The 22,544-nt window shown below is 55.7% G+C and overlaps 1 protein-coding gene across 5 annotated transcripts in view; it reads right to left on the reverse strand.

The window, feature by feature from the left end:
• Positions 1-297, reverse strand: part of CADM3 (cell adhesion molecule 3) — a 24,002-nt gene extending 23,705 nt beyond the window's left edge. For 2 of the 5 annotated variants that reach the window (XM_042034517.1, XM_042034519.1), the window contains exon 1: positions 137-297. In XM_042034517.1, coding sequence (XP_041890451.1) covers positions 137-212 — 76 coding nt within the window. In that variant the 5' untranslated portion in view covers positions 213-297. The remainder of the gene's footprint in view (positions 1-136) is intronic. The other 3 variants (XM_042034520.1, XM_042034518.1, XM_042034521.1) reach the window with 2 other exon arrangements.
• Between the last annotated feature and the right edge of the window lie 22,247 nt (positions 298-22,544).

The following is a 22,544-nucleotide window of genomic DNA, read 5'->3' on the forward strand; positions in this document are numbered from 1 at the left end:
GGCGGCACCTGCCTGACCCACATAACGGCCCCGTTCGCGCCGCCGCCCCCTGCACCTGTCGCTCGGTTCCCCGCATCCCCGGCCATAGCGGCGAGGACGGGGGAGAGGTTAGCCCGCTCGCGGTGCCGCCACTCACCGTCGCGGGAGAGGTTTCCCCGGGCGCTGCCGAAGCAGGCGATGAGCAGTAGGATGCCGATGGTTGGGGGCTGCATGGTAGCGGCGGTGGGAGCCCGCGGGGCCGGCGCGACCGAGCCGCAGCGCGGGCGGCGGGCGCTGCTCTCTCCGCTCCGGAGCCGGCGGTGCGGCAGCGACGGGGATTAAATAGAGCGCGAGGAAGAGACCATTCGTGCCGGGGGGGGGCGGGGGGGCCGCGCCGATGCCGCCCCCCTCGGCCCCCGTGTAAACACGCCCGCTCCGGCCGCCGGGCCCCCCCGCGCCCTGAGGCGCGGTGGTGCGCGCCGCATGCGCGGCTCCCGGCGGGAGGCAGGTGCGCGCGGGGCGGCGGCGGCGGGGGGGGACGGGGGTCCCCTCGGTCCCCCCTCGGTCCCCCCTCGGTCCCCATCCCGCCCCCGCACTGAGTGAGCCCGGTCCGAGCGGAACGGCGATGCCTCAGGGTGTCGTCCCCAGAGCGGATCACCGGCTGGGCGGTCCCGCCATGGAAGGGGGTGTCGCCGGTCTGAGGCATCGTCCGGCCCCGCAGGGCTCCGCCAGGTCGGGTCCCCTCTCGGGTCGCGGTGTCCCCGGGCCGGGTCACTCCGCGGGGCCGCCCCCAGGCAGCGCCCGGCTGGGTGGATGGAGCGCGGTCCCCTTGGCAGGGTGAGAGGGGCTGGAGCAGAGATGCTGGGGTGCCTCCCGTGCTGGGGTGTCACTCTCACTGGGATGTGTCACCCGTGCTGGGGTGTCACTCTCACTGGGATGTCACCCGTGCTGGGATGTCACCTGTGCTGGGCTGTCACCTGTGCTCACCAGCGTGGCCCAGCCCGTCCCAGTTCCTGCAGCTTGTACCACCCAGACCCCCGACTGGTCCTTGCAGCTGGATCACATTTGGGGTGGAGCCTGTTCTGTCCCAGTCCCTAAAAGTCAATGTCCAGTACTGGCTGTCCCCTGGCATCTCCCAGGCAACTCCTTTATCCACCCTCACCCATCCATGCTCTCATCCATCAGATGATTCCCCCGAGCTGTGGCTCTTGCCAGCCCAGGCATTTCCAGCTCTGGAGGATTTCAGGGCTCTGGGGAAGCATTCCCAGCTCGTTCCCAGAGGGGAATTAACCCCTTTTGCCGGAGAGCTCATGTGCAGCCCTTCCCGGCGTCAGCACCAGCCCCTCACGTGCGTTTCGGAGGAGCTGCTCCGAGGCTCCTGCACCAGAGCTGCGCGACGGGGACGGCTCCCTTAGTCACAGTTCCCGTGGGAAGCGCCCGTGGGAGGAACAGCTTGGTGCCGGTCACAGCCGATCCCTGCGCTGCCTCCAGCTCCATCCCGGCTGTCTGGACGTGGCCCTGGAGGTGACGGTGCCGCTGTCCACGGCGCCGTGGGGCAAATCTGGGGGCAGAACGGGCCAGCTGAGGCCGCGCGAGGCTCTTCCCAGGTTTTCGCTCCTGGTCCCGTAGGAGAAGGGCTCGGGAAGCATCGGGATGTGAGAGCAGCGTGAGGTGTCCCCCGAGCAGCAGAGGGAATCCAGGCTCGGCTCCTTGGGGCACGAGTAGGGCACGGAGGCTGGAGAGGGTCCCGTGGGCTGCGGGCCGGGCTGGGTCAGGCCTGGGAGGGTGTGGGTGGCTCCTGGCACCGCACGCAGCACTGGGGGGGGGGGGCAGATTCCTCTGGGAAAGGGGGGATTTGGGGCTTTCTGTGGTCCCCCACCCACCCTGGGCTGTCTGTGCTGGAGGAGAGTGCGTGGGAGTCGCGTCCCTGCGGGCTGTGCCTGAGCTCTGAGCCCCCCCAGCCTGTCCCCTGTCCCTACCACAGCTCGGGGGCTCCAGGCAGGGCTTTTAACCCTTTCCCTGTCTCCTGCAGGAGCCCGCGGGCGGCCGTCCCCGACCCCTGTGGGTGCAGCACCCACTCCCCATCACTCGGGCAGGGCAGTGGAGGCAGAGGGAGAGGAGGAAGAGGAGGGAGAGGAGGTGTTCAGCGTGCAGCAGGTGCCGAGGCGACGCTCGCCACAACAAATCGCTGTGATTCAGCCCCGGAGCATCTGGCAGCGAGCGGTAACGAGCCGGGGGAGCCGGTGTCACGCAGCCGCTCTGCCGAGGCGTCCCGGAGCCCCCGGTAACGGGAGCTGCCCTGCACGGATCCGCTCTCCCGTGCCCGGGGAGGATGGAGCTCCTCAGCTCCCATTTCCCGAGCCTCCGCTGGCCTCAGTGTCCCTGGTTCTCTCGTGGTGTGATAGCTGGAGTCCCGGCCGTGTCACCTCCCTGCTCTCTGGGAGCTCCCTGGAACTGCGCTGTCCCAGCGCTCCAGAGCCTCCCACACGCGTCTGGGGCGTCCCTCGGCCAGGTGGGAAGGGCTGTGCCCGCTGTGGGGACACACCTGGCTGTGTTTTCATGGAGGGACAGCACCCCTGGGCAGAAGCCACCAAGTCTCAGTGGCCTCCTGCCACCATTGGTGTGACAGCTGCCAGCTCTGGGCACCTGTGACAGCGTCCCAGCCCGCTGTGCTGGCTGCAGCTGACATTAATGCCACAGGGGAAGGATTAACCACCCTGGGGTTAGTTTTCCACCCGAGCCCAGCTGGAAAGTGGAGCTAAAACACTTCCCAAAATCCCTGGGCAACGCTAGGTGTGATCTTCCCCCGGATCTCCCCCACTCCCCCGGATCTCAAAAACTGCATTTGTTTGACCGTTCTTTGGTCACAGGTCCAGAGAATTTCCTCTCTGATGATCTGAATTTAATTATCTGTTGTCTTGCCACCCATCTCCTGATTTTTAGGATCGGGCCAGGAGCTCCTGCCTTCCCTTTGCAGTCCCTCCAGTGGCTGCTGTCTCTGGAGTTGAGGCTGGAAGATGGAACGAATCCTTCCAAGTCATCAAACGGGCTCCATAACATATTCCCCTTTAAACAACCATGTTTGCTGCCACCCCAGGCATGGATGGCATCTCCCTGGAGGCTCTGCAAAGGCACAGAAATCTCCAGGGAAGCTGTGGCAGGCGGAAGGAACAGAGGCTTCCAGCATCCCTGTGAGATCCTCGGCGCCCAGAATCGCTTCCTTTAACCTCTGGCGCTCCGAGGGCCTCGTGTGTTCCCGCTGCCTCTCTGACACGCTCAGCCCTGTTTGTTTTGATACCTTGGCTGATTTTGCTCTTCAGAAAGCCCTTCATTAGCCCCACGCTGGGTTGGAGTGTTTGCTCCTGTCTGGTGTCACTCCTCGGTTGCGGATTCCCCGCTCCGCGCTGAGCTGAGCAGGGGCTGCTCTTCAGCAGCACCCAGCGACTTTAATTCCCAGATTCCACCTAAAACCGAGCCAAGAGCGGCCTCCCCGCTTCCCCCTGCTCCTCTCCTTGCTCCGAGGAGTGTGTGGGACGTGAGCTGCTCCGAGCTGTGTCCCACAGTGCTGGCGTGGGGGCGATTCCTGTCCCCAATTCCCATCGTTGTTGTCACCTCATTGCTGCAGCCTCGTGGCGTTTTGATCCCTCTCATCCGAGCAGGGGAGCCTGAACTTCCCACAGCCCTGGGGGGCAGGGGGTGCGATTCCATCTGGGCTTTTGGCTGCTCTCCACAGCTCACTGGAGCTGCCAGCGAGATGTTTTGGTGTTTACTCCACTCTTGTGCCTCCTTTCCTCTCAAGTCCACTCTGCACCATGCCTGGCTGCTTGTGGTGCTGGTTCCAGACCAGTGCAGGCTCTTATCGAACTCCTGAACTCGCAGCCAGGCTGATTTGACAGAATTATTCTGTACAGAAATATCTTGTCCTTGATTTTACTTCTGTTGAGGTTTGGTCGCTCCTCCTGAGTCATGTTGCTGTGAGTCAGGAGCCAGAACCTGATGCTTGTGCTTGGGGATTCCTCCCCGAGCCGGGCCCTCATTTTGGGGTTTTCGTCTCCCTTGAACCCATTTCCACCCTGCAGGCTTCACTCCTGGCTGGCAGGGTCAGGGGGGAGTGCAGAGCCCCAAATTCAACAAACGACAAACCCTCCTCACCTCCCTCCCTGCCTCCCTCACCTCCCTCTCAGCTTCCCAGCACATTTATTTCTGTGACTCCCAGACCTCACACTCGGCACTGCGGTGCCTTGTGCGGGTACAGGAATAACCTGGCTGCAGCCAACGATTGTCCCCAAAGCAGCCAGCCCCGGGGCAGGGGACAGCGTGGTGGGAGGGGGTGCTGGTGCTTTAGGGTGATGCTTTAAGGAGGCCGAACGTGGCACTGAGGAACCAGCGATGGATGGTGCTGCTCGCAGACACAGTGACCAGCGAGGGCTTGGAGGTCACTGGAGTATCAGATAACCTTTATCTCCTTTGACTGCTGAATTTCTAAGAGCATTAAGGGCTTACTCAGCCATGGCACCCAAGTGCCTCAACAAAAAATCCCACTCCAGGAACAGCTCCGGAGCCTGGAGGAGCAGCATCCAGTGGCAGAGAACCCCTGGGGCTTGGAAGAAAGTCCTGACCATTGGAGCAACTCCCTGAGGCAGCTGAACCCACTCAGGTAAATTTCAAATTCCCAAAGGAACTTTTCCCCGAGTCCATCCACGTTCAGCGGGAGCTGGGAGCGGTGTCGGGGCTGACGGCCAAGATCCAAATGGACATTTCTAATCCACTCTGGGCGGGCTCGGTGACATTTGTCAGCTCCTGGCTCGCAGCTTGGAGCTGACTCCAAATCCTGGCTGGAAATTCTCCCTGTGAGGGTCAGGCAGAGTTTTCCCTGATGGGACAAAAACCGCAGAACTTCCATGGCTCCAAGAGCCTCCCGTGTGGTCCCACCCCAAAATGAGCGCTGGGTTTGCAGAGATTTGGTGTAAAAAATGCTGCAAATAAGGCAGGAATTGATCCTGGAGCATCTTGTTTGAGCGAAGGAGTGAAATCCATCCCAATTAGTGGTGGATTTGATAGGAGCACATATGATGTCAAAACAGAGCATGGAAATAGCTACAAACAAACTGAGAAAAAAAAAAAACAACCCAGGCCAACAGAAAATGGGCTTTGAAAAGCTGGCAGGAAAATTAACAGGAAAAAAAAGAGATAAATGCAGCAGAACTTTCTCCTTGGTAACTCTCACACTTCAGAGCACAATTCAGAATCTTGTTTAGAGGTAACTCCAGGCCCAGGAACTCCTGGTTATTCCCTGAGTGTGTCCTAAGTGAAATTCTTGGTTAAACTGGTTTAATCCATGAAACATTGACATTTTATAGGTCCAGGTTTGCCGTCCTCAGCTCCAAAAATGAGATTTTTTGTTATTCCGAGGAAAATGCCTTGAACAACTGGGCGAAATTCGAGGCTGGAGAAGCTTCTGTGGGGGCAGAAAATGAGTTTTAAACACTGTAAATGACAACTGGTGAGGCAGCCGGGGAAAGTCCTTACAGGGAGAAGTAACTTTTGATTTATTCCAAGTAATAAACAGGGCCTGGATCAATATTTCACTATCAAAGAGATGCCTTTTTTTTTTTTTTATATTTATACACTGAGTCTAATGTACTCAAATCCAACATCCTTGGGAGGGGAAGGAGCCAAGAAAAGTTGACTGCAGCAGCAGCAGGAATTTGCAAACGTCTTGAAATGACATAAAAAGAGGAAGCTGGTTAAAAGGAAATTAAAGGGAGCAGCTAAATGAGTGAAATCCTCGGCTCTGCCATGGAGAGCATTTAAAGGCACCCAGGGAAGATCTGGAGCCAAGATGTGCTGCAGGGGCTCCAGGAGGAACATCTGGAGCAGCTGGTGGGGCTGGGGGAGCAGTGAGGTGGGCAGGGGGTGGGGATGGAGCAGGAGATCCCGGGGGGATGGAGGGGCTGGCGCCTTGCCAGGGGTTGGCAGCCAGGGAAGAGCCCGTGGAGCTACAGGAGGGGCTCTGGGAGCGGGAATTGCTGCTGGATGGAGGCTGAAGGACGGAGTGACCCCGCAGGGACACCGGGCTGAGCCTCCCCAGATGCCAGCGAGGTTTTGTTCTCATTCCCTTCCTGTCGCTGTGTTTAGAGGTTAAAAGTCCTTCGATGAGGACAATTTTCAGGGAGAATCCAGGCGGCTCCATCCTGAGGTGTGAGGATCGGGAAGGGAGAGGACAGAGCCCAGCCAGGTTCCCGGTGTGGCTGCTGCTCCTGGGGCCATCCCAGTGTCCCTGTGCAGGGGGACATGGGCTGAGGGACCCTCAAACCCAAGTGCTGAGGAGCTTTCGGAGCAATCCTGGAATCCCTGAGTTTGGAAAAGCCCTCTAAGGTCATCAAATCCACCCCAGTGCTGCCAAGGCCACCACTGACCCGTGTCCCCAAGTGCCACAATTAGGTGGCATTTAAACCTCCCAGGGTTGGGACAATCACCCCATGGCCTGAGGGAAGCACCCAAGGGTGAAGCTCTTTATCCACCAGCAGATCGGTGCTTTCCCAAACCAACCCTTGTGGGACACAGGGATGGGATGTCAGGGGGTGAGAGGGGTCCCAGCCTGGTTTAGGAGGCAGAGCTGGTGCTCAAACAGTCCCCAGCTGCTGGGAACAGCGGTGTGGGAGACCTTGAACAAAGAGCTGGGGGGGGGGAAGAGATTTATGTGGGGTTTTATTGATTATCCTGATGCCTTGGGTTTTAACTTTCATATTTTTCAAATCCTGCACTGCCTGGTGTGTAACTCTGAAGTTTCTTGTAGCCTGTTCACTTCTCTCTCATGCTCTGTAGACATAACAAAGCCTCTCTGGGCCTGCTCTCCAAGGACACCCAGACCGTCCCAGGCCCAAAATGTGTAAACCAAAAGCCTCTAAAGGAGGGGCAAGCTTGGGGAAAATACATAATTAACTGAAGCTTTAACTGGAGAATTAACCCTGATATGCAAATGAACCAAACCTATAAAAGTGTGAAGAACTCATGACCTGCCGTCCATCCTGGGGCCCATTTTGAGAGTACATCTGGCTCCCCAAGGGTACCTTTGAAGGCCTTTCAAATAAATACCTCCCTTTATTCCCTTACTCCTGTCTAGCCTCTGTTTTTAGGTGGCCACTTCAGGCATCAATTCCTAGAGAAAAACGTGGAAGCTCAGAGGTGGATCCAAACTCCCTGAGTGGGGTTTGATGTGCTGAGGCCTGGCAGCCAGCCTCAGCCTGAGCTGGCTGAGGAGGAGTCCTGGGCCCTGTGTGATTAACACCATTGGTGTTATCTAAAAATAGATGGCAAAGGTGCTTATGTACAACCTTGTGTAGTTATCTGCAAGAAATGTATCATTTTAAGAAACTTTCCCAACTGAATTGAGGGTTTGCAGGGTATTTTAGGGGGAAACCCTCCCAGCTGAGGCCTGGCTCTGGCTGGTCGGGACGTGTGCCTCGGATCCAGGAGTTTCTGTGCTAAAAACACCATTAAGTCACTTCAACTTGGGCCTGGAAGCTGGACCCACTCTTGGGGTGAATTTGGAGACCTCACCTACAGGTGGATCCATTTTTCCTATTGCTGGGAAGGGTTCTGCAGGTCCTCGCTGTGAAATGGGGCTCCCCAGCAGATCTGGGTGATGGTGAATTATTGAGGCAGCTGGTGATGGATCTTTCTAAATTACTGAGGGAATTATATGAGGATTCCTTTCTCTCATGCAGTAATGATCAGCTGCATTACCTTGGTTTTGCTTGTTGCTGAAGCCAGGCGTGGACTTTTGTTGGACGTATCATTTGGTTTTTTGGTGGGTTTTTTTTTCACATTTATTTTTCCTTTCTATTCCTGCTAAAACCAGACCGTTCCTTCCATGGGTGTCCGGGTTCATTAAATCACCCCTGTTAATTGGCAGAGCAGGGGTGGCTCAGGGTGATGTGCAGTTCACTTGAAAACATGGAATCAGGGAATGGTTTGGGTGGGAAAGGACCTCAAAGCTCATCCCATTCCACCCCCTGGGCAGGGACACCTCCACTGTCCCACCCAAGCCCCATCCAACCTGGCTTTGGACACTTCCAGGGGTGGAGCAGACACATTTTACATGAGGATTGCCACATTTGGAGTGAATTCCCACATCCATGACCCACAGAAAGGTGATTTTTAGGGATGAAGGGGTAGGCCCGTGCATGGATGCCTGTTTGCACGAGTCTGGAGGCCCTGGCAGCGTGCAGGGGGCTCTGGTGGCATTCAGGCTGCTCAGAGCATTCAGGCAGGGCTGTGAAAAGGGAGCTGGAATATTTGTAGGGATAAAAATGATTCAGGAGAGCCAAATCAGGGGCTGAATGTGAGGAGTTGAAGAGGGTCCCGTGATGCTCATGCACAGAATTGCAGATTGCTGCCGATTCCAACCCGTGGGAAGCCGGATTCAAAGGAAGCACAGGGAGTGGATGGTGTCTGGCACAGCTGGCAGGGAATGGCTGGAGCAGGAATGGGAATTCTGGCAAGGAGGTCAGGACTGGCTGCTCTGGAAAGGGTGGGGCAGTGCCCAGCTCGGGGAGAAGGGAAGGGAGTGGGGCAAATCTCTCAAGAGAGGTGACAGGTTGGCATTTCCCACCAGGAGAGAAGTGGGAGAGGAGATGGTTCCGATCCCATCCCTTCATGGATCCGATCCCATCCCTTCATGGATCCAATCCCTTCCCATGAGCCCGAGGGCTGGAAGCAGAGCCTGTTCAAAATGAGCTCACAGCCAAAGTCATGGCCCAGAAAGTTCAGTCCAGGATGGAATCATGGAATCACCGAGGTTGGAAAAGCCCTCCAGGATCATCGAGTCCACCCTGTGCCCAATGCCCACCCTGTCCCCAGCCCAGAGCTCTGAGTGCCACCTCCAGCCCTTCCTCGGACACCTCCAGGGATGGGCACTCCAAACCTCTCTGGGCAGCTCCTGCCAAGGCCTGAGCACCCTTTCCATGAGGAAATTCCTGCTGCTGTCCACCCTGAGCCTCCCCTGGCCCAGCCTGAGGCCGTTCCCTCTCCTCCTGTCCCTGTTCCCTGCCAGCAGAGCCCGACCCCCCCGGCTGCCCCCTCCTGTCCGGGACTTGTGCAGAGCCACAAGGTCCCCCCTGAGCCTCCTTTGCTCCAGCCTGAGCTCTTTCCCAGCTCCCTCAGCCACTTAAAACTTTCCAGAGACTTCTAAATTTCCCTTGTGAGCAGCCTGGGCTGTGTCCATGGGTGAAGGACCAGCATAGGTTCAGTCACAAAATTCTGGACGTTGTCCCTGCCCATGGCAGGGGTTGGGACAGGATGGACTTCGAGGTCCCTTCCAACCCGAACCATTCCGTGATTCTGTGATGTCACAACAATTTAGAGTTCTGTTATTCTGTTATTCTCTGTTATTTAGAGTTCAGAACCACAGAATCACGGAATGGTTCGGGTTGGAAGGGACCTCGAAGTCCATCCAGTTCCAACTCCCATTTTTGCCCCTGTGCCATGAATTCAGGAACAGGTGAGGCACAGAAATATTCCTCGGTACATCCGTGGGGAAGGTGTCACTGCCACTGCCCGGGCATCCCTTGGGATCAGGGATTTGCCCAGAGAAGCTGTGGCTGCCCCTGGATCCCCAGAAGTGTTCCAGGCCAGGCTGGACAGGGCTTGGAGCACCCTGGGACAGGGGGAGGTGTCCCTGCCATGGCAGGGGGTGGGATGAGATGATTTTTAAAGTCCCTCAAACCCAAAGCGTTCCATCACTCCGCGTTTCCGTGCCGCTGGTTGCTTTCCTTGGTTTCTCAGCTTCTCTCGGCTCTGTCCCTGGAGGGAACGGTGGCATTTCCCGAGCAGGAAATCCCTCCCGGAGCCTGAGGGCAGCATCCATCCCCGCATCGCTCCCAGCAGTGACAGAGGGCAGGTGGCAGGGAGGTGACACCGTTCTTCCGAGTGGCTGAGTCCGTGACACCAGAGCAACATCGAACCACTGAGCAGGCAAATCTGGGTCTGGGATCTGCTTCCCTGTGAAATGAGAGGGATGGTTTTCCACGGGCTCTGCTTGTTGGAACATCTTCTGCTCGGTTAGAGCGGCTCCAGCGCCGCCGGCGGCACCGCTGCAGCTCTGCCAGGAGCAACATCTGGGATGAGGGATCCCTGGGGTCTGGGATGAACGATCCTTGGGGTCTGGGATGAAGGATCCTTGGGGTCTGGGATGAGGGATCCCTGGGGTCTGGGATGAATGATCCTTGGGATATGGGATGAAGGATCCTTGGGGTCTGGGATGAGGGATCCCTGGGGTCTGGGATGAATGATCCTTGGGATATGGGATGAAGGATCCTTGGGGTCTGGGATGAGCGATCCCTGGGGTCTGGGATGAATGATCCTTGGGGTCTGGGATGAAGGATCCCTGGGGTCTGGGATGAGCGATCCTTGGGATATGGGATGAGGGATCCCTGGGGTCTGGGATGAACGATCCTTGGGGTCTGGGATGAACGATCCCTGGGGTCTGGGATGAGCGATCCCTGGGGTCTGGGATGAGCGATCCTTGGGATATGGGATGAGGGATCCCTGGGGTCTGGGATGAACGATCCTTGGGGTCTGGGATGAACGAACCCTGGGGTCTGGGATGAGCGAACCCTGGGGTCTGGGATGAACGATCCCTGGGGTCTGGGATGAGGGATCCCAGATTTCTCCTTTTACAGGTCTGGGGGTGGGCAGAGCTCAGCCTGAAACTGGGGTCTGGGATGAAATCAGGGCTCCTGGAGGCGATGCTGGAGGTGCTGGGGAGCTCCCTCGCCCTGGTGGCTTGGCAGAGGCAGGGACAGGCTGGAGTCACCGTCCGGGTGGAGTCGCCGTCCCTGGAAGCGTCCAAAAAACGCGGGGATGTGGCGCTTGGGGACGGGCGAAGGTGGCAGGGCTGAGGGACAGGTGGGACCCAGCCTGAGGGGGCTTTTCCAAGCCCAACAATTCCCTGATTCCCCGAATGTCCAGCCCTGCCGGTGCTGGGGGCCAGGGTGACAAATTCCAGAGGCCAGCGTGACCCCAGGCTGCCACATCCCAGAGGAATCTCTGGAACATCCCCCTGGAGCCAGGAGGTCGTGGCAGGTCACGGATTCCTGGTGTAATTCCTGCCCCTTCTGCTCCAGGGAAAATGAATTCAGCCCTGCAAAGCTGGGAGGGGTCTCTTGGCCAGGTGACAAAGCTGGCTGAAGAAAAGTGATAAATATATAATTAAAACATAAAAATATTTTTTAATTAAAAAAATTAAAAATTAAAAAATATATAAAAATATAATAGTCTAAAAATATAAAAATATTTAAAATAAACTATAAAAATATATAAATTAAAATAAAAATAAGAATAAAATAGAAATAGAAATATATTTTTAAATACATAAAAATTAAAATATATAAAGATATGAAAATATAAAAATAAAAAATCTAAAAATATAAATATAAAAACATAATAATGTAAAATATAATAATAAAAATTTTTAAATTTTTAAATATATAAAAAATAAATAAAATATATAAAAATATAGAAATATAAATATATATAGAGAGAGAAATATAACATGGACTATAAAAATATGAACTATAATTATATAAGAATATAATATATAGAAATATTTAAAATAAACCATAAAAATATAAAAATACAGTATAAAAAGATTAAAATAAAATATAAATAGAAATACATAAAAATATAAAATTCTAAAATTATAATATAAAAATATAATATAAAGATAGAAATAGAAATAGAAATAGAAATAGATCTGTGAGTCGCCCCTCTCCCAGCCCTGACGGGCGCTGCAGCTGCACAGCTGGGGTTAAACTCAGCCTACGGGAGAAAGTCATGGATTCAAATCCAGCTGTATTCCAGATCCCCAAGAAAGAGCCCTTGGGAATGGAGGGGGAGGATTGGCAGGCCCTAAAAGAGATAGAAATTTCGGTAACTGGAGCGCCCTGAGCCGAGGGAGGTTTGGCAGAGATTGAATGAATCATCCCAGTCCAAACCAGTGAAATTCTGTGGAAAGAGGGCTCGGACTGGAACAGGACAATGCTGCTGCGTCCCTGGCCCAGGAGCGTGCCACCGAGCTGCTGGCAAGCGCCGCCACGGAAGGAACCGGAGCGAGAGCTGAGGGAGGGAGTGGATTTTCCTGGAATACGTGGGAAAAGCAGCCAAAGTGGGCTGGAGGCAGCGCTGGGAACATCCATGGAGCAAGCAGGGAAGATGAGCCATGGAAGGGATTCTTTGCAGTGCTGTTGGTTGTGGAAGCAAACACGGAGTTTGCCAGGCTGGAATCAACCTTCATCCGAGGAGATGCTCCAATCTGAGGAGATGCTCCAATCTGAGGAGCCTGGAGCAAAAATTCTGGATCCAGGGGCATGGAATGGGCGGTGATAAATCCTCGGGGCTGGTTTTGGGCTCCAGACTCCTTAGGAAAGGCAGGAATGAGGCTGCTCAGTTAGAAATGCTGCTGGAGGGTGGAAAACCATGGAATTATCCACCAGAAAAGACCTGGCAGAGCTCTGTGTGCTCCCTAATCCCCCAGAAAGGTGGGAAAAGCCAAAAGGCTGTCCAGGATTCCTGGAGGAAGAGGTGGCCGAGTGCTCGGATGGGGCAGGGAGGAGGAATTCCTGGAATGGGCTGTGCTGGGATTCCCAAAACGCTTCCAGCAGCGTCCTGCTCCAAAGGCTGCCGGGAAGAGGAGCAGCACCAGGATGAGAAGAAAAACGCTGGAAAGCGGGGAGGTCAGGAATGAGGTGGGAGGGAACAGGCAGCCCTGAGTGGGAGAGCTGCAGGCACCGGGAGAGGCTGGAAAAATGAGCTGGGGGGTGCAAGGACATGGGAAATCCCCGGCTGGAGGCACTGGGAAGGTGCTGGGAGAGGCGTCCCACATTCCTGCCTCGTTCCCACCATTCCTGGATGTTTCTTTCCCCGTGATCATAGTGGGAAGGAAACTCCTGCTCTGCCCCAGCACAGCAGCTCCTGCCTCGTTCTCTAATTAGCACTGGCCTGTAATTGAGACTCTAATTAGCAACGGTCGGGGTTGGGGTGGAGGCAATTGTGCATCCAATGGAGGAAAAACAGCAAATCGGGAGAAAAGGAAGTGGTGGCAAGCACCGAGCTCTGTGGGGTCGCCTGGGCTGGGCTGGGTGTTTCTTTCACTCCGGGAAAAGGCAGAATTCCAGGAAACTTGGAAAAATTTTCAGGATTTTGAAAAAGGAAACATCAGGAAAACTGTGCTCCTCTTTCCGGGGAGGAGAATTATCCTTTGGGAGAAGAAAGTTCAGGATGCTGAAGTGCAAAGGACAGGCCTGAGCTGGCGGCTGAGGGATTTCTGCAAGGAAACCTGGGATGAGAGCAGGGAGAGGGATTGTCTTGGATGCCTCCAGCTGTGGTGCTCCCACTCCTAAAAGTCCGTTTGGGAACCTCAGAGGAAATAGCCACAAGTACAATTTGGAATCACGGAATGGTTTGGGTTGAAAAGGACCTCAAAGCTCATCCCCGTGGACAGGGACAGCTCCCACTATCCCAGGCTGCTCCAAACCCCATCCAGCCTGGCCTTGGACACTTCCAGGGATGGCGTTTAGAGGCTGGAAAATCTGCTTTGGAGAGAAGGTGCCAAAAAGGCCCCAAAATGATCTGATTTCCACCTGCAGTTCAGTGCCAGGGTGGAACACGGAGCAATCCCAGCTGGAGCCCAAGGGAAGCAGAGCCAGGCAAGGCAGAGGCTCCAGACCATCAGTGCAGAGAAACCTTTGGGGTGCTGCAGGGGCTCCCCTGGGGCCGTTCGAGACCCTCATTCCTAAAGGATGGGACTGAAGCTGGGAGCAGGGGCTGTGCTGGGGGATGAGCTGGATCCTTTGGAGCTCCGGGATCCAGGAATGCACCAGGACCTCTTGCTGGGCTCCCAGATTTCTCCCCCTGCCGTGAGTGCAGGCCCAGCAGGCACCCACAGCTGTCCCGAAATCTGTGGGATCGGGGTGGTTCTGCCCCTATGGCCTTGGGTTGATCCCATCCTTGGCTGTCAGGAATTGCTCTCCCACGGGGGATAAGTGCCCGGCTGTTAGCAGAGAAGGCATTTCTTGGAATGGAAACCCTCTCTTCTCTCTCTCCTCTCTTCCCTCTCTCATTCTTCCCCTTTCCCTTCTCTCTTCTCTCATCCTCTCCTTTTCTCTGTTCTCTGTTTTCCTCTTTTCTGCTCTTTTTCCTGTCCTCTCTCATCCCCCTTTCCTTTCCTTTCCTTTCCTTTCCTTTCCTTTCCTTTCCTTTCCTTTCCTTTCCTTTCCTTTCCTTTCCTTTCCTTTCCTTTCCTTCTCCCCTCTCCTCCCTCATCTCTCATTCCTTCTCTTCTCTCCTCTCATCCCTTCTCTCCTCTCTCCCCTTTTCCCTCTCCCTTTCTCCTCCCTCCTCTCCACTCCCATTTTCCCAGGACTCAGCTCTGGCCACGGGTAACTCCTGTGAAATCCCAACGCAAAGCGGGGGGAGGGAGGTTTCTTTGGGGGCAGGAATTTGGGATGGAAAATCGGGCTTTAAAATGAGCAAAAACGACCCCGTTAAGCGTGGAGTCCTGAGCCGGGTTTAGGAGGCTGCAAATCCCGGTCTGCCGCGGGGGAGGCTCGGACCGCTCCCAGCCCAGCTGCCTTTGTGCTTCCAGGGCTGCCAGCCCGGAAATAATTTGCCTCTCCAGTAATTAACGACTCCCGTGTCTCACCCCAACTGTGGGATCTGCTCCTTCACGTGGAAAATTCCCCCTGTCCGTCCCCATCCCGGCTCTTCCTGGGAGCAGCGAGGGGCTGGAGCAGCTGCCCGAGGAGCCCAAAAGGACCCAGATTCCAGCGGGAGGAGAAGGAGGGAGCAGGGGGGGATGGGGCTGAGGTTCCTGACACCGCGAGGGGGTGAAGCAGAGCTGCCGTTCCCCCAAAATTCCACGGAATTCCACAGATTTCCCCAAATCCCACAGGACCAGAACGGTGTGCGCTCAAATTCAGGAGGAGAGAAATTCGAGGATGAGAAAAGGAAGTGATCCTCAGGCAGCGGGAAGTGAGAGTAGGGTTAGATGGGATGTGGGGAGGGAATCCTTCCCTGTGAGGGTGGGGAGGGGCCGGGATGGAATTCCCAGAGAAGCTGTGGCTGCCCCTGGATCCCTGGAAGTGTCCAAGGCCGGGTTGGACGGGGTTTGGAGCAGCCTGGGATAGTGGGAGGTGTCCCTGCCCGTGGCAGGGAGTGGGAATGGATCCCAAACCAGTCTGGGATTCCAGGATTCTGGGATTCCAAGGGAAAGTGGGGAACTTACTGCTGGAGGAGGCCGAGGAAATACAAGGCCAAAAAAGCACCAGAAAACCGCAGAAATCCTTCAGGAGAATCTGATGGGACATCTCCAACATCCCTGATTCCACAAACTCCCAATATTCCCATCCTGGGGCCACTCAGCACCCTCGGAGCAAAGCCAGGCGTGTTTGGGATCCTGGGCTTTGCCCTGAGCTCTTCCCTGACCCTGAGCTGAGGACAAACGTTGTTTTCTCGTAGGAACAGCACAGCTGGAAGGCTGGAACCAAAATATTTATCAGCGATTAAAACTCTGGAGTCTCACTTCTGGAGAAAGTTGATTTTAAAACTGCATTTTTTTGGTGATAAACTCATCTGGGGAAGTGACCTGGAGCTTCTTCAGGATGAGCTGTGACCAGGACAGGACTCTGGGAACGGCTGGAGCTGGGCCAGGGGAGGTTTAGGCTGGATGTCAGGGAAAGGTTCTTCCCCCAGAGGGTGCTGGGCACTGCCCAGGCTCCCCAGGGAATGGGCACGGCCCCGAGGCTGCCAGAGCTCCAGGAGCGTTTGGACAGCGCTGCCAGGGATGCCCAGGGTGGGAATTTTGGGGCTGAGCAGGGCCAGGGGTTGCACTCAGCCCTCGTGGGTCCCTTCCAGCTGAGGATATTCCATGATTCCATGAGGATAAAATCCTTTCCGTGCTGCTTTTTGGGATGAGCTGCTCGGTGTATCCAAAACCCTTCCCCGTTCCCCGCGAGCAGGATCCGTGTCCTGCTCCTCCAGGACCCAGCACGGCGAGGATTACCTCACTCAAAAATTCCCTGAAATGCTGTCCCTGCCTGAACCCAGCCAGGTCGGCAGCAAACATGTGGGAGCGTGTGTCGGAGCGGGAGCTTTTCCAACTCCCACACTTGGCTCCTTTCCTTGGATTCATCCTTGGATGGCTTCGCCCAGCCCGTCCTGGCTGCCGGAGCATCACCTGCAGCTCTCCCCGTGAGTGCAGCGGCTGCCAGGCAGGAAAAGCCTTTTCCCGGCGCTCTTGGGGTGGGAATGCTCCTCTCCCGGTGCCGGGAGAATGGGATGTGGCTGGAATAACCTGGGAATAACCTGGAGCGAGGCTGGGAGCCGCCGGAGCGTGCGGAGAGCGGGAATCGCGGCGGGAGCAGCGCTTCTCTCGTGGATTTTGCTGCTCTTTGATGCGGAGTCGCTGCCCCTCCCCAGCAGCTCGGGGAGGGGGAACAGGGGCTGGGAACTCCTCCCGCTGCAAAAAATCCCGGGAAAACTCCTCCCGCTGCAAAAAATCCCGGGAAAACTCCTCCCGCTGCCGTATCCCGGGGTTTTGGCGCTTGTTTTCCATCCCTGGCCGTTCCCCGGGGGGAAAGGTCTCCGTGGCAGGGCAGGAGCAGCTCCCACTCCCAGCGCGGCTTTTCCAGCCCGCGCTGATTCCCAGCTCCAGCCCCGGAGCCTCCGGCGTTTCTCCCTCTCCGTCTCTGCCGGGATCTCCGTTGTTCTTCCCGGGAATTCGCTCTAAATCAGATTTTACACCTCGTTTCCACTTTCCAGGGGTGCGGGATCCCGGGAGAGGAGCGGTCTCTCCGTCGGCGCATCCTTGGGCATTCCCGAGGTTGAGAAATGCCATTCTGGGAGTTTAAAAATGCAGGTTTGGAGGTTAAAAAATCATGCGGTTCTAGAGGTGAAAGAACCACAGTTCTGGGTGTGAAAAATGCAGCGCTAGAGGTTAAAAATGTCATTCTGGGGGTTAAAAATGCAGAGGTCAAAAATGCAGTTCTAGGTGTGAAATTCAGTCCTAGAGGTTAAAAAAGGCAGTTGCAGAGGTCAAAAATGCAGTTCTAGGTGTGAAAATGCCGTTCTGGAGCCTAAAAATGCCATTCTGGAAGTTTTAAAATGCAGTTCTTGAGGTTAAAAAAATTCCTGCAGCTCTAGAGGTTAAAGAACCACAGTTCTGGGTGCAAAAAATGCAGTTCTGGAGGTCAAAACCTGCAGTTCTAGGTGTAAAAAATGCAGTTACAGAGGTCAAAAAATGCCATTCAAGGTGTAAAATGCAGCTCTAGAGGTAAAATAATGCAGCTCTAGGTGTGAAAATGACATTTTAGAGGTTAAATATTACATTCTAGATGTTTGGAAATTCTGTTCTAGAGGTAAGAGGGGGAAATTCAGTTCCTGAGGTTCAAAATGCTGCCCTAGAGGTAAAAATCCCAGGTTTTTTGTGTCAAAATCTGCAGTTCTAGAGGTTCAATGTGCAGTTCTAGGTGCAAAAAATGGCCCAGAATCTGGGATGGGGGTGCTGGCACCGGGGATCTCCATGGAGAGATGGGATTTAGGGTTGTTCTTGTTTTCCCTGTTCCCCACCAGCCCTGGAGGGTGCAGGAGTTTTGGAAATCCACATTTTCAGGGTGGGGGGAGGCCTGGGAGCCAAGGAAATTCCAGCCCATTCCATGGGATTGACGGTGATTTTCCCACTCTGGTCTCGTGCTCCTGTGGGACTCACGTTCTGTCATCCCTTAATTACCAATTTATCCTCATCTGCCACATTCATCATTCCATCGGGATAACGAGCTGGAAAAGCCCACGTTCTGTGAATTCCCAGCTATTCCCTGTCTTGGCAGGCCGGGAATTACCCAAATCTTCCAGATACTCGCACGGAATGAGCTCTTCTCCCACCTGCTGGAGCTCCCGGCTCCGTTCTCACTCCCTCAACTCCACTCATGGATCTGCCTCGGCCGCATCCCGAGCTGGACCGGGAATTCTGCACGGAATTTCGGTCAGGATAGGATTCTTCCCAAGACTTCTTCCTCTCAGGCAGTCCCATTTCCACCCCTGGGTTTGTTCCTCCTCGCCTGTGACACGAGGTGCGATCTCCTCCCGGAGACTGAGATTTCCCGGGAAATCTGGGTCACTGGATCAGCCTGGAGGGAACCCGCAGCGATTCTGTGGCAGCTTTTGAGGGGGAGGAAACGGGGCTTGGATCCCACGTGGATCCCGTGGGGGCTGAGGGGTTTTCCAGCCCTCTCCAGAGGCGGGACAGGGACGTGCTCCCACCTCGGCCCTGCTGCCTCTGTTTCCCTCGGGCCTCGTGGCTCCGCTCAGCCCCTGCCATGGTTTTCCCACCTTGGAATCAGGGATTTGGGAATCCTGACAGCCTCGGGCTCTCGTGGATCACTCAGGATCCAGCAAACCCCAGGCCTGCCTCGGGCGTGGATTCGGCTGCAGACCCTTCTCGCCTCCCGCATCCTCAGGGATCCTCCCGGCCTTTCCCGGGAAGCTCTGCAGGGATTTGCTCCTGGATTGGCCCCTCTCCGTGCCCGGATGTGGATCCCAGGAATCAGAGCAGTGGGAATGCTGTTTAACCGACTGGTAAATGGAATCATTGGCTCCAGACCCCTGAAGGGTTTGAGTGCATCGGGCAGAGCAGGAAAATCGGGAACCACGAATAATTCCTGCCCGGACAAACGGGATAAACGTGGATTTACAGGGAGAAATGGACTCAGGGAAAGCTGACCAGCGTTCAGTGCCAGCTCTGGAGGCTCTGCTAGGACAGGAAGGAGATCTGGAGCAGATGGATTTGAGGAAAGACCCGGCAGAGAAATTCCAGCTGTGCTGAGCTCATGGAAAAGGCAAAGAGGGATCGGGAACCCCCCAGGCTCAGGCCATGGAGGGGGGAGAATTCACCTGAGGGGCTCCTGCAGAGCCCTGGGAGCTTCAGCTGCTGCTTCCCGACAGGGGCTGGGGCAGGGTGGAGATTTGGATTCATAAAAACAGGGAAAAAACCCTTCCCTGACAGCTCTGAAGGAAATTCCGTGGTCCCTGCAAGGCCTGATGGATGGGGCCAGGGTTGGAATGGGAATTTGGCTTCCCTGGGCACAGGGAAGGAGGTGTGGAGCTCTGGGCTGGAGCTGGGAGGGCTCAGCACATTCCCACCCTTCCCTGGGAGTGTGGGAAGGCCCTGGCACAGGTTTTTCCATGGATTCCCCATCCCTGGGAGTGTCCCAGGCCAGGCTGGACGGGGATCGGAGCATCCTGGGATAGTGGAACCTTCCCATGGAAAAGGGTTGGAGCTGGATCAGCTTTAAGGTCTCTTCCAACCCAAACCAGTCTGGGATTCTGATTGAGAATTCAGTGTCAAGGTTCCTCCTTGGAGAAGGTTTTTTTGGGATAATCCCAGATAAAGCCATCCAGGCATCCCTGTGCCTGCTCCCAGCTCCTTGGGCTGCATCCAGAGCTTGGGAACAGCTCCTGCTCTTTGCTGTTCTCGGCATCCCCTGCCCCGAATTCATCACTTTGGACAAAACCTCACTGCAAGGATGGGAGGGAGGGGACAGGGATCTGCAGGAAGCGGAGTCCTGCCCTCTGGGAGCTGCCAGGAGGAGGAACTTGCTGGGACCAACCTTCAGGATTGGCTCGGGCTGGCTGATAGGCCCTGGATGATCAATTATTTTTTTAAAAAATCACCTTAAATGTCTTTAAATTTGTGCTGAGGGAGGGATTCAGCACCTGGGGCTGGCTGGGAGAAGAGCTGGCCCTGGAGCCTTGGATAAACCTTCTGCCATGCCCACAAATCTCCCAATTTCCTCTCTCCAGGGCACAAAATCCCTTTTTTTCCTGTTTCATTCCATATTTAACACACCCGAAAGCCCAAGAGCTGCATCAGCACCTGAATCCCACCACAGACCTGAGGCAAGGATACCAGGGATGAAACTCGGAGTGCATCCCATCACCCCATCCTGCACCTCTTCGCACTGGATTTTTTAGGGAATTTGCTCCCAGGATCCTAAAGATGAAGGATTCCTCTTTGCGGTGACGGCACAAGGAATTCTCTGAGCTGGGCTGAAGGTTTAAAAAGGGTTCATTTCTATATTCCTTGGATATTCTCGATGAGAGAAGTGAGGAAGGGACACAAAGACTTGACCAAAAAACGGAGAAAGCTCAAAAAAAAATCCTCAGAGCAGCAAAAAAAGAGAAATTTCCCTCATGAGGGAATCACGGAGGCCGGGGATGAAGAATGAGCAGCTGTGGTTCCCTCAGGCTGGGTCTGAATCCACCCTCAGCTCCCGGTGATCTTCCATCCAAAGGAATCGGAGCTGATTTTCTTCTCAAATCCAGGGAATTTCAGCTTTGGGGGGTTTTTGTCCGTTTTACCTCTTGGGGTTTTGGGGGTTTTGTTTCCCGCCCAGGCAGCCCCAGCACCTGCCAAGCCATCAGTGGTTTCCAGGATCCCCATCAAAACCCTTCTGAGGGGGTAAAACCCACCGAATCCTGGGGGTTTTTTTGGGATTAAATGGTTCAAGAGGCTCTTCCCAGCCCAACTCCTGGCGCCTCTGCTGTAGCAACACCCATTTTTCCCTCTTTAATTCTCACTCTGTGTCTCCTCCCCCCTCAGTCCCCTGCTCAGCGGGCACCTCTGCCCTTGAGAAGCTCCTTTCTCCTCCTTGCCTGCCCTTCCCGCACAGAATCCAGTTGGATATTAACATTCCAGACAGAAGTTATCCCAACGAGCCTGTTCTGCCAATTAAATCAGAATTCCAGCTCCTCCTGCTTGCTCCGCTTTTAATGTTTGTGCTCACGGATTCCTGGCCGTGTCCTCGTCCACTCCTGTCCTTGTCCTCCCGTGAACCAGGAATGCTGCAAATCCATCCTGGAATCGCGAGGGTTTCCTGCCTGCCTCGGGGTTTTCAGAGCTCTGGTGGTTAAAATCCTGTTAATTTCCAGCCTGTGCTCCTGGCCAGTTCGTATTTATTTATTTATTCCTGTGCCAGTTTGTGCTCTGGATTAATCGGGGCCTCTCCCTCCGTGGTTTTGCTTCCCTGCCGGGTTTGGAGCGAGGGTTCCTCCTCTCCTCAGCCTTCCCTGAGCTCTGCCATTCCTCCCAGATTCCCATTCCAGGGCAGAAATCCTCGGGATCAGCTCCTTGCCTCTGCTGAATCCCACAGGAGCGGTGCTGCCGCAGCCCCCAGGATGTGCCATCCCCCGGATCCCTTCCTGTGGATGCTGCTCTGGCTTTGGGTGGGGATAATTCCTGCTGGAATCATTCCATGGGATGTTCACCCCTGTATGGCTGCAGGGCTGATCCAGCACCTGCCGGGAGAAATCCCAGTCTGGGATGCTGGAGGCACGGGGTCCTTGGTTTGCTGTCAGCTGGAGCTGCGGGATCTGGGATCGTGCTGGGATTGGGGTGGGAAGGGGCACAGCTGGGTCCTGCACTGGGAGTTGGGAGTGGGGAAAACGGGAGCTCCAGGATTTGGGATTGTGCTGGGAAGGGGCAGAGCTGGATCCTGCACTGGGCATTGGGAATGGGGAAAACAGGAGCTCCAGGATTTGGGATTGTGCTGGGAAGGGGCACAGCTGGGTGCTGCACTGGGCATTGGGAATGGGGAGAGCTGGAGCTGTGGGAGCTGCTGGGCAGGGATCCTGCTCAGGACACTGGAGAACCCCCCTGGTCAGGGGCTGGGGGACACCGGGTGACATCCAGCAGGAGAACATCCCTGGACAGGGGCCGGGTGACTCCAGCTGAAATCCAGCTGGAAAACAGCCCGGGATGCATTGAATTCCCAGCACAGGGACATCCCGGCTGGACAGGCCAGGGAGGGCTCGGTGCCAGGCGCGGGGACAGAGCAAGGTGAGCTCCCGGGACGGGAGTGGCTCCATGGACTCCGTGAGATCCCCGGATGGAGCCGAGAGCCCGGAGAGGCACCGGGGGTCACGTCCTGTGTGTGGCCTCGAGTGTCCCTCGGACAATGTCCGGTGTCCTGCTGGGAGCCCACAGCCAGCTCCAGGAGGGGGCATTCCATGGAGCTGCTGCTGGAGGCGAGCAGGGTCCGGCTCATCCCGGACACATCCCGGACACATCCCGGACACACCCCGGCCACATCCCGGCCACATCCCGGACACACCCCGGACACACCCCGGCCACACCTTGGCCACATCCTGGCCACATCCTGGCCACACCCCGGCCATATCCCAGCCATATCCCGGACACATCCCAGCCATATCCCGGACACACCCCGGACACACCCCGGACACACCCCGGACACACCCTGGACACATCCCAGCCACACCCCGGACACATCCCGGCGTTCCGGCTCCGGCCATCCCCATTCCGTGGGCTGGAGCCACGAGCGCTCCTCCCCAATTCCGGGAAGGGGACGGTGCCTCTGCAGCTGTTTGTTCCCAGGAACTGACAGTGCCAGGAATGCTGCCAAGGCTCCAGCTGATGGATGAGCCCCTCTCGGAGCCTGAAAAGATTCCAGGGATGTGGAATCTGAGTGTGGGGATGGCGGGGAAGGGGCAGA

Source organism: Corvus kubaryi, unplaced genomic scaffold (assembly GCF_017639235.1).
Source record: "Corvus kubaryi isolate FWS band 111438036 unplaced genomic scaffold, C.kubaryi_AGA036_p1.0 37373, whole genome shotgun sequence".
Taxonomy (NCBI): domain Eukaryota; kingdom Metazoa; phylum Chordata; class Aves; order Passeriformes; family Corvidae; genus Corvus; species Corvus kubaryi.